The sequence below is a fragment of the Sceloporus undulatus genome, chromosome 3, assembly GCF_019175285.1.
Source record: "Sceloporus undulatus isolate JIND9_A2432 ecotype Alabama chromosome 3, SceUnd_v1.1, whole genome shotgun sequence".
Lineage (NCBI taxonomy): Eukaryota > Metazoa > Chordata > Lepidosauria > Squamata > Phrynosomatidae > Sceloporus > Sceloporus undulatus.
In genome coordinates, this window is record NC_056524.1 from 266757935 (window position 1) to 266769916 (window position 11982).

The window sequence follows — 11982 nt, forward strand, 5'->3', positions numbered from 1 at the left end:
TGTAGAATCGTAGAGTTGGAAGAGACCACAAGGGCCATCCAGTCCAACCCCCTGCCATGCAGGAACTCTCAATCAAAGCATCCCCGACAGATGGCCATCCAGCCTCTGTTTGAAGACCTCTAAGGAAGGTGACTCTATTACACTCCGAGGGAGTTTGTTCCACTGTCGAACAGCTCTTACTGTCAGGAAGTTCCTCCTAATGTTGAGGTGGAATCTTTTATCCTGGAGCTTGCATCCATTGTTCTGGGTCCTGTTCTCTGGAGCAGCAGAAAACAAGCTTGCTCCCTCCTCAATATGACATCCCTTCAAGTATTTAAACAGGGCTATCATATCACCTCTTAACCTTTTTTTTCTCTAGGCTAAACATTTCCAGCTCCCTCATTCCTCATAGGACATGGTTTCCAGACCCTTCACCATTGTAGTCGTTCTCCTTTGGACATGCTCCAGTTTCTCAATGTCCTTTTTGAATTGTGGTGCCCAGAACTGGACACAATATTCCAGGTGGGACCTGACCAAAGCAGAATAGAGTGGCACTATTACTTGCCTTGATCTAGAAACTATACTTTTATTGATGCAACCTAAAATCACATTGGCCTTTTTAGCTGCCACATCGCACTGTTGACTCATGTTCAACTTGTGGTCTACTTGGACTCCTTGATCCTTTTCACATGTAGTTTCATTCAGCCAGGTGTCCCCCATCCTATATCTGTGCATTTCATTTTTCCACCCTAAGTGCAGTACCTTACATATTGAATTTCATTTTGTTAGCTTTGGCCAAGCTTTTTAGTCTATTCAGGTCATTTTGAATTTTGATCCTGTCCTCTGGAGTGTTAGCTATTCCTCCTAATTTGGTGTCATCTGCAAATTTGATAAGTATGGCCCCAATTTTGTCCTCCAAGTTATTGATAAAGATGTTGAATAACACTGGCCCCAGGACAGAGCCCTGTGGGATCCCACTGGTCACTTCTCTCCAGGATGAAAAGGTGCCATTGTTGAGCACCCTTTGAATTCGGCCGGTCAACCAGTTACAAATCCATGTAACAGTTACCTTGTCTAGCCCACATTTCACTAGCTGGTTTGCAAGAATGTCATGGGAAACCTTGTCAAAAGCCTTACTGAAATCAAGATAACTATATCCACAGCATTCCCTTCATCTACCAAGATGGTGATTTTATCAAAGAAAGAGATTAGATTTGTCTGGCATGACTTGTTTTTCTGAAACCCAGTTTGACTTTTTGTGATTATGGAATTACCTTCTAGATGTTCACAGACTCTCTGTTTAATGGTCTGTTCTAGAATCTTTCCTGTTAGACTAACTGGATGGTAATTGTTGGGATCCTATTTTTCCCCCTTTTTGAAGATGAGGACAACGTTTGCCCTCTTTCAGTCTGCTGGGACTTCTCCTGTTCAAGTTCTTACCAACTCATAGCGATTCTACGACAAACCTATAACAGGGTTTTGTTAGCAAGATTTGGTAAGAGAGGGTTTGCCCTTGCTTTCCTGTGAGGCTGAGAGAGTTGGACTTGCCCAAGGTCACCTAGTGGGTTTCCGTGGATGAGTTGGGATTCAAATCCTCATCTCCAGAGTTCTAGTCCAACACTCAGACCATCCTCCTCTGAAGAAATATTTCTAAGAAAATCCTGTGATGAATTCGGCTTAGGGTCACACTAAGTCGGAAATGACTTGAAGACACGCAACAGCAGCAAGATTTGGGCATCAGGTTCATTAGGGCAGATAGACTTGGCCCCTGTAGATCTTGTAAAATAGGTCTTTCTCCCTCATCCCACCCCCACGGGAAAGAAGAAACTCAGATGGGATTAGGGTTCTTATCCCAGGAAGAGACAGAGCATCTTTGGCTGGTGCCCCCCTACTTTTATAAGTCTGTTTGCATTTTACTTACATAAGTTCTAAAAAGTCTGCAGGGATCCAGCTTGGGAATAATTTTCACCTGACCTCCAGGATCCCTGCATTACCATTGATGGCACAAGTGTTGGCAGCAGCAGTAGCAGAAACTTTCATTTTGCCTTGAATGGGAAGACCTATCAAGTACTCCAGAAATACTTCAGCAGTTTGCTACCAAAGGTAAATTGGAAAGGGAACAAAGAATGAGTTGCTGGGTGGTACCCAAACCCCACCCCACCCAACTGGTGCTCCTTTCTTGCAGATGGAGAATTGCTTGTGTTGTGTTATTTAAACCTCGCCTATTTTGTTTCCTCCAGATACTTGTGAATGGATCTGTGTTTGCAAGGATGTCTCCAAGGCAGAAGTCCAGCCTTATTGAAGAATTTCAGAAACTGGAGTAGGTGTTTCACTCATAATAGAGAGAAGGAAAATGAGCTGCTTTTTTCAAAAGTCCCGGAATGTTGTTGTTTTCTGTTGCTGCTCCAAACATCTGGAATGACCTGCCGGTGGAGATCCATCATATAACATCTTTGGAGGCCTTTCAGAAGGCAAAAAACCCGGATCTCTTCCGGCAGGCCTTCCCAAACTGACCTCCTCGGAATTTTTACTCTCCAATGGCATAGCTGTTCCCACCGGACTGTGATTGCGATTGATTTTATTGGGAGTATTTTATAGGGAATTGTTTTAACTCTATTTTAGGGTGGGAGGGAGTTTTAGGATGTTTTGCTATGTTTTTACTTGTGGTTTGTTGTGTAGCATTTTTATTGTTCTCTTGTTTTGTAGTTACCCACCTCGATTCAATACAGGGAGAGGCGGGATACAAATTATTATTATTATTATTATTATTAGCCAAACATGACGTCACTTCCGGGTGCGGGGAGCGGCCCTGCTGGGGGGAGCGAAGGCAGCAAGGGTGAAGGAAGGAAGACGGAGGGCTTTGAAGGCGGGAGGGCCAGCCAAGCGGGACCAAGTCCCGGGCGCTGGCACAGGAGGAAGGCGGAAGGCCTGAGGGCAACAGTCCGGCGGCCCTCTGCCCACGGGCAGTGTCGGCGGCCGGGGCCTCTCCTCCCCGCCGCTCTCTTCTCTCCGCAGAGGCCTCTGGCTCCTTGGGCCCCTCGACGAAGGGAAGGAGGGGAGAAAGGACAGCGGGGGGGAGTTTTCTGCCATGCAGGGATTAATGACATCTGAGTTTAAAGGGCCCCAAGCGGTAGCAGTCCATCCCTCTCTGCCTGCTTAAAGGGCCCCCAAGGGTCATGCAGTCCATCCCCTTCTTCTTGCCACGCAGGGAGTACATGGCATCCTAGAGTTTAGATGGGACCCCAAGGTCATGCAGTCCTCCCCTTCCTCCTGCCACGCAGGTGAAGGACACCACTCCATGCCCTCCTCCCTGGGAGTGATTCCATCCATCCTCTGCTTAAAAGGCCTCCACTCCTTCTCTCAGTAGGGCTGGGAAGGAGCATGGGGGAGAGCTGCTTGGCATGAGCAGACGACGCTGTCTTGATCGCCTCCTAGCAATGCCTTCTAGTTGGGCCAAGGTGCCCAAGGTGGGCCTCCTAGGATGCTCAGAGCTCTGTGGCTGCCCCCATCCCAGACAAGCGCGAGAGGGTTGGAGAAGTGGGGTGGTGTGCATGGGCCCTGCCTCTTGGCCCCTTCCTTCCTCCTCTCTGCCTAGGCGCCTCTCCTCCTCCCTCCCTCCTGATGGAGGAGCCTGGGTGCTTTCCAGGGATGGAAAAGCCTCCTGGGGTTTATGCGGAGTACTGCCTGCCGTTGCCCGGCAACTGATGACGCTGCATCCCCAGAGCCTGCCCTTGGCCCCAGGCTCAGGAAAGCCCCCTGGCCATAAACCCAGCCACTGCTGTCATGCCTGGCTGTGCTGTGACGTTGCCCAGTTTGGGAAGCCCAGATGGATCTAAGGGGGACCTCCCTTGACCCCCAGCAGCACTTGGCCCCTCTCAAACAGCTCTGACTGTGAAAAGATCTCTCTTTCCTGGAGCTTGCATCCATTGTTTTGTGTCCTATTCTCTGGAGCAGCAGAAAAACAGCTTCTCTCTCCTCCAAATACATCTTGTTCAATACTTAAACGGTATCATATCACCCTTAACCTTCTCTTCTCCAGAAACATCCCCAGCTCCCTGGGTTTTCTAGGGCTTTCATGGTTTCCAGACCTTCACCTGTTTAGGTCATCCCTCTTTGGCACAGGCTCCAGTTTCTCAACATCCTTTTGAATTGTGGTGCCCAGAACTGACCAGTAATCCAGGTTTAGCCCGGTCTGAAATCTTGAATCTTTTTTTCAAATCTCTGACAAAAAATCCAGTATCGATTAGCCTGGTAGTGAGTTTTTGGCAGCACCCATTCCCCCACCACCCACCCCAGATGTAATCCTAGGAATTTGAAATGCATGTGAATACAAAGATTCAACACATTTCTCCCTGGATTATTTTCACCGTCGGGAATAACCCTAAAAGAAAATTCCTTTTCTTTAGGGGGGGATATCAGAGTTGATTTTAACTTTATTATCACAAAGTGTTAGTTAGCCGGCCTTATTAGGCATCCTCAGATCATGTACTTAAATCTGCAGATAAGCCCTGTGAATGGTTTCAAAAAGCATGATGTGCATCAAAAGGCCTGTTTCCAGGTCACCAAAGGGATTTCTTCATAACGATCTCTCTTATGGTAGGAATCTTTTTAAAAGTTCACATCCTGCACGGATAAGTAGAACCCAACATGGTGTCATGGTATGAGCTTGGAGTACGACCTCTGGAGACTCAGGTTCGATTCCTCCACTTGGCCATAAAAACCACTGGGTGACTTTGGGCAAGTTACACACTCAGCCCCGGAAACTCCATGACAGCATTGCCTTAGAGTTGCCATAAGTCTGGAATGACATCGAGGCACATAACAACAGATAAGTTAGCAAGCCTCCTCCCCCAGCTGCCTCTTCAGTGGCTGCAGCTGGCCAGTAGTTCTCATCGCTGTTTTCGTAGATGGGGTTGATGTAGGCCCGCGCTTTTCTGTCTGCGCAAAATCGCTCTGGTTCATGGGAGGCCAAGACGCATCTCCCTCCAACTGCCTCTGAGCTTCCGGTACTTCGCTGGCGCAAAACACTGGAACCGACACAGGGCCGTGATCCCACAGCCAGAGTCTGTAGTTTTGTAAGATTGGCATCTGCAAAAAAATGGTTGTATAAAGAGGAAGGAATTGCAGCAAGTGGGGTGTTACTGATGTTGGGCCACACCTCAGTCCTCACCGCCAAGTTGGGCTGATGCAGCCCAGGTAGGTAGGAAGGCTGTCTATTTTCAGGTGAAGAAGAAGGACAACAAGGAAAGGAGTGCCAAGAAACCCTTCACCCAAGGCTTTGTAGATGGATGTACCCTTGTTCACAGTCCTCCGCCTCACCACCTCAGTATCCCCTGTGCCAGGTGAACAGGAAAAAGGGTATGCTCTGATGAATGCCTAAACTTGGGCCAGTTTCAAAGGAATCACATCAACACCACCCATTGTCCACTCCACCTCCACAAGAACGAGAGACACAAAACCGGACCACCAGAATAATGAGAACCTAAATCCTCCAGATGTTTGGGGTGCAGAGGAGCTATGGGGAAGGAAGAAGTAATCTCAGTTCCACTCCATGGCACTTCAGATCAGCTGCCCTTGCTGGCGTCATTTCATATCAGCACTGTCACCCCCCCATCCACCTGCTGTTGGGCCTGTTAAGGCTTTTGCCTGTAGGCCAGCTGACATTAAATCTGCATTTTGTTCAAGCAGAGAGCATTGCCTTTAACCTAGTTGACCACATCCTATGCTAGAAGGAAGGCCAGACAACACTGCTCGCAAGAGAAGTAGAAGACACATCCCATCCTGGGTGCCTTAATGCTCACCTCCAACGCCTTGTTACAGCTTCTGGTCAGCAACAAAAGAAAGAGGGACATCCCAAGCTGGATGCAGAGAGGCCGAGAAGACATCTGGATAATCGAAAAGGAGAAAGAGGCCCCAATTAAACCCATGTAGACCGGAATGTAGAGAGACTTGTAGTACCTTTGAGACTAACTGAAAGAAGTTGGCAGGATGAGCTTCATAGGCTTAAGTCTACTTCCTAATGCACATTAGACTTAAGTCTACGAAAGCTCATGCTGCCAACTTCTTTCTTTCAGCTAGTCTTAGTGGTGCTATAAGATTCTCTACATACTAATTCTACAGACTAACACAGCTATATCTTTGAATTCTACCATTGTAGAAGTGCCATTCATCTAGGGTTGATGTGGAACACAAAATTAGCAAACAAGTGCAACCGCAATGTTACGTAGGAGAATCAGATCATAGACTACTCAGAGTTGCAAGAGATATCTACTAGGAGAGCTAATCAAGGGCTATCAACTCCACTCCCTTCTGACATGTAGAATGACACAGTCAAGCCCTCCTATGAAGATGGCCATCCAGCCCTGCTTGCAAACCTCCAAAGAAGAGAACCACCACCCTCCAAGGCAGTGTCTTCCAATGTTGAACAGCCCTTAATGCAGGAAGTTCATTCTAATAATAAGTGGAATCTGTTTCCTGGAGTTTGTATCCATGCTTATGTCCTGGTCTCTGAAGCAGCAGAAAACAGATTTGCGCCATCCTCAATACCTGACTCCCTTCAGTATTTAAACATGGCTATTATGATGCCCCTTCTCTTCCCCACCTAAACATACACAACTTCCTAAGTCACTCCTCAGAGAGCTTAGTGGTTCCATGTTTCACCATTTTTGTCACCTCCTCTGGACCACTCCAGTTTCCACATCCTCTCTAAGGACACAGATTCAAAGTAAGGTCTGACCAAAGCACGTATAGAGTAATTATTACTCCTTGATCTAGCACATACACTTCTTGGATGCAGGAATCTACCATGGACATTGGGTTGGTTCTATTTCTTCTACACCACATTTTAGTACCAGGGTTGCTGTCTAGAGACAGGTGCATTGGGCGCAAGGGTGACGGTGGCGTGGCAGTGCTCTATGGCAAACAGACAAACTTACAAGGGTAGAGAATGCTGGCAGTGCCAACCTAACTCACAGTTGGTGTAGATGGGCTTCCTGAACGGTCTCCCTTGGAAGACAAAGGGCCACAATGATGCAATTGATGGTGGCCATGGCCACAGGGTTGTGCCTCGTAGCTCACACATTGTGTTTCCAGGTTTGTGGAGCTGTTTGTCCCATACACAGGAAAAGGGGTGGTTCCTAAGGGGCACCCCTGAAGAAAAAGGACCACTCTTAAGAAGACATCTTCCATCTCATGGACTGCCTTCTCCATGAGCTAGTGGCATTGCATCCAGCTACAAATGGGGACTGGTGTGAGAAACAGGGATGAGACCCAGAAGAAGCATCCTCCTCCGTTTTATTTATGCCCCCTCCCCCCTCACCGCAAGACTGGGACTCAAGGTGGCTTACAAGAGAAAAATAAGAAAGTAGCTAAATGCATACAAGAAAATGAGATTAAAATAGAATTAAAATGCTATAGAGTTAAAAACAACATAAAGCAAGTAATTTAAATAACAATAAATGTCCAGGACTCTGGACTCTGTTGGGATTCTGACCAGGGGAATTCCAAAAGTCAATGCTGTTTGACTCAGGTCCTTAGGAACGGAGCTGAATATTGGCTCTAAGACATCAGGATTCAAATTGCTGCTCAGATATGAAAAACCACCAAGTGACCTTGGGCAGTTCCACTGCTGGGCTGGGCTTCAGAGGAGGGCAAGGGCAAACCTCCTAGGAGAGGTCACCACGAGTGGGTCGGTACATACAAACGGAGTCATTGTGTGTTTTGGTTTGAATGTTGGACTAGGACTATATCTGCACTTCAGAAATAATGCTGTTTGACACTGCTTTAACTTTCATGGCCCAATGCTATGGAATCCTGAGATTTGTAGTTTGGTGGGGCACCAAAGTACTGACAGCCAATATCCCACCAAACCACAAATCCCAGAATCCCTTGAATTAACCATGGCAGTCAAACTGCGTCAAACTGCATTAATTCTGCAGGCAGATTAGCCCTTGGATTCTGGAAACCAGGAATCAAATCCCCACTAAGCTGCAAAACCACATGGGTGCTTTTGCCAAGTCACTCTCTCAGCCTCTGGGAAGTAGGGCAAACCCGCTCTGATGATTCTGATGAGAGAAAATCCTGACGTGAAGCAGCCAGCAATAGAAACAATAACAGGCCTTACTGCTCTGGAAACTCTGAATCGAAGGTGACTTCTAAGGAGCAGAAATGTAAGCACCCAGGTGCTTAGGAAACAGCCACTAACTAAGGGTAACCAGAGGAAAGTGGCTGTCCTTTTGCTCAGCTCTAGCCTCTCTTTGGGAATCTTTGGAGAGGAGCTCACCTGTGGCTGCGAGCTGGGGTACAAGGTTGCTGCTTCACAAGAGGAGGCAAAGACCTGGGCAGCGAGGGTGAAGCAAGACGTGAGGGTGATGGAGAGCACAGGAGTGGGAAGGAGGCGGCCCGGAGGTCGGTAGGGGGCCAGTTTGGGAAGGCTTCCGTCAAGCTCACGCAGAAGAAAGAAAATGTCTCAGGAGAACAGCCCATTGCATGGTGTAGGGCATTTGCTTTCCCACCAGCCAGCAGCCTGGGCTGAACAGGAGATCCAGGAAAAGGAAGCTGGGAAGGCAACCAGCCATGACTGGAATCGATCAAGGTTGGTATGAAAATAACAACAGCAACAGATTTGAAATGTGACTTCTGCATTCCTGGCCACCTTAGCAGCATCCACTGTAAATCTACAGGGGATGGGTGAATAAGAGAGAGAATAGGGTGAGGATCTGCTTACTTGTTAGGCAGAACAAGGGTGATGCAGACATCTTGGATAAGATACTGGTATTCCCAAAGAGCTGATTGCTGGAATCGGGGAGAGAAAGAAACAATATAATTGGTTTCATGAAGGCTTGTTTACAACTCTAAGATATTTCATTAACACGACAGGAAGAGGGCCAGGTGTTTCCAAAAGCAGCAACCAGTTCCTTCGTGAAAAACAAACCAAGGTTCCTTTCTTGAAACGCATCCTTCTCTTCTGCAGAAGCTGCCCCTGTCCTTGGCACCACCCACCTCCCCCGTGGTGCTGCCCACCGTATTTCTTGCAAAGGATCATGGCTGTGCCTGTAGCTAGCCCACTGATCAAATAATGACACACCAACCCTTCAATTTTGAGGAGATTAACACAGGCATGGGAAAGGATTTGCTCTTGATACCACAGAAACAGAGTGGGGTTGATCCCACAAATATTTTGTCCTATATCTGACATTGTCCAGAGGGAACATTTCTTTCAGAACTGACTGAACCTACCAAGGCGTTTCTTGGCAAGATTTCTTCAGAGTGGGTTTGCCATTGCTAACGCCTGGGCACAGAGAGTAGGGTTACCCAAGGTCACTGAGTGGGTTTCCATGGCGGTAAGGATTTGAACTCTGGTCTCCAGAGTCATAGTTCAGTGCTCAAACCATGACACCACATTGGTTCACTCCACATACATAGCACAGATTACACATATAAGCCATCACAGGTGCCTGCTTCCACCTGTAATTTGCATAAGCCCAGTATTTAAGGACATACCCAATAAAGCAGAGCTGTACGATGAACGGTGATAGGCCTAAATGGTCAAGAATTTGAAGACGGCAAAGGAAGACACCAGGGCGGCCGGCCTCCCTGACAAAATAAAACACAGTTTGTGATCGTCTCCCAGCACAGTAGGAGCAAAGGGGTCAGGGGCTTTCAGAAAAACTTCAAGAAGGTGAATACTCAGTGGGGTCGCTCCTGTTCATCCCAAGACCCCCTCCCTGGCTGCCTCCTCTGCCAGCCAGGGCTCTCTACTTCCCATGCTGCTGTGGAAACTGGGTGGGGTGGGGTTGGTGCAGCGCTGGGCATCACTTCACTTTCCCCCTTGCCCAGGCGCACAAGAGACCTGGAACAGGATGCCAGGCAGCAGCAGTACCACACCCCCATCATGGCAGAGCGCAGCCTGGTGGGCTGGCAAAGGTGGGTGGCTGGTGTTGTGCCAGCCAGGCAGTCAGGGTGTGTGTAATATGACACCAACCCTAGTGCTCGCACTGGAGGATTTACCTCGGACACCCGAGCTGTGTGTGGGAAGACCAAACTACCGTATCAGTTTCTGGCACACACTCAATGTGGGGATTTGGAGGTGAAGGGCGAAGCCACAGAGGCTCCTGATCTGAAAGCGAAATTCCAGCATGAGCATTTTCCAGCCTGGAAGGAAAAGCCCAAAAAATTAGAGGAGGGATTCTTATCAGTTCATTTCTGCATTCAAGTAAAGGTGGGCAGATTTCCTGAATGTCTGTTCTGTTAAATTCCATGTTTCAGGCAGTGCATTTGTTCTTGGATGCCTTCACATCATTTCTGATTTAGCTCAACCTGTCACGTGGTTTTTCTTGGAAAGACTTGTTCAGAATAGAATCATAGAATCAAAGAATCATTGAGATGGAAGAGATCCCAAGGCATCCAGTCCAACCCCTGGCCATGCAGGAAGACGAATCAAAGCACCCCCAACAGATGGCCATTCCGTCTTTGTTTTTAAAATCTCAAAAGGAGGAGACTCCACAAGTCTCTGGAGGGAGTGTGTCCCACTGTCAAACAGCTCTCACTTAATTGCATTAATTAGCTGACAGAACTCTCTCCAGACAGGAGCAAACTAAGGGTCTGTACAGCCAGATCAGGACTGTGGCAACCGCACACTGCAGCCCAATCTGGCTGTACAGACCTTAGTTTGCTTCCTTGTCTGGAGAGGAAGTTCTGCAATCTGGCCTTTGCAGGGTGCAAAGGGCGCAATAGCCGTGTTGCCACAGCTTGGCAGCACTCCTTTGACACTGTGACATCTGTACGCAGTGCCAGGGAGCGCCGTGATGTTGGCGCCATGTGGTGCGGTGCGCCTGTCATACCACCTGAGGACAGAGAAGGGGCATGTGTCATGGAGATGTTTGCCCTGACTCTGCCTCCAAGCCAGCCAAACAGCGGTTTGAACAGCCCCAAAGGTGCTCAGATCCCTGCTTACTCGATGCCTACCAAGCCTCTCCTCCCCAATCCTCTCCTGCATTGCACTGCTGGAGCAGCGCTTTTCCCAGCCCTGACGTGCTTCCGGAAGGAGTCTAAGACTGGATCTCAGTTTAGGGATAATTTGTCTTAGGGAAGAAATTTCTTTTCAGAATCTTTCAGAATTTATGGAGGAGAAGAAAATATATATTAGCCTGGAGAAAAGAAGGTTAAGAGGCGATATGATAGCCCTGTTTAAATATTTGAAAGGATGTCATGTTGAAGAGGGCAAGCTTGTTTTCTGCTGCCTCCAGAAAACAGGACCGGAACAATGGTGCAAGCTACAGGAAAAAGAGATCCACTTGAACATTAGGAGGAACTTCCTGACAGTAAGGGCTGTTCGACATGGAATGCACTCCCTCGGAGGGTGATGGAGTCTCCTTCCTTGGGGTCTTTAACACGAGGCTGGATGGCCATCTGTCAGGGATGCTTTGATTTGGATTTCTGCCATGGCAGGGGGTTGGACTGGATGGCCCCTAGTGGTCTCTTCCAACTCTACGATTCTATGATTCTATGATTCTATATCTTCCCATCCCCCATCTCAGCTTCACATACTGATTGATTTTGGTGTTCAGATTGTGATAAACACAGGAATACATAAGCCGATACCATAACAGATGAATTGAATAAAAAACGAAATGCATTCTTACATGATCAATTAAAAAAAACTCCATTGTCCTGAAAACCTCTGCCTACCCTGAGGAGGGAAAACATTGTTATATATTTTTGACAATGTTATTTGCACTGACAACACCCCATGTTTATAGGGAGGAAAAGGGTGGGCAGCAATTAATATGAAATTGACAACACAGCTTTATCATGATGACTTACCCCACAGTCATTGGCTCCATCCCAACCATCCCCACGTAGTAATGGAAGACAGGAGAGGACATCATTTAACAGCCCATAAATAAAAGAAAAAACCCAGCCGGTTCTGTTATGCAATACAGGCACACGAAAGGCCTTGCTTTCTTTATGACTACCGATTTTTTTGTAGGAGCTTCCGACCTG

General features: G+C 47.6%; 1 protein-coding gene across 1 annotated transcript in view; it reads left to right on the forward strand.

The window, feature by feature from the left end:
* Window positions 1-2303, forward strand: part of LOC121926260 (probable cation-transporting ATPase 13A5) — a 33395-nt gene extending 31092 nt beyond the window's left edge. Inside the window, exons 20-21 of the mRNA XM_042459087.1 lie at window positions 1960-2082; window positions 2220-2303. Coding sequence (XP_042315021.1) covers window positions 1960-2082; window positions 2220-2303 — 207 coding nt within the window. The remainder of the gene's footprint in view (window positions 1-1959; window positions 2083-2219) is intronic.
* The last annotated feature ends 9679 nt before the right edge of the window (window positions 2304-11982 follow it).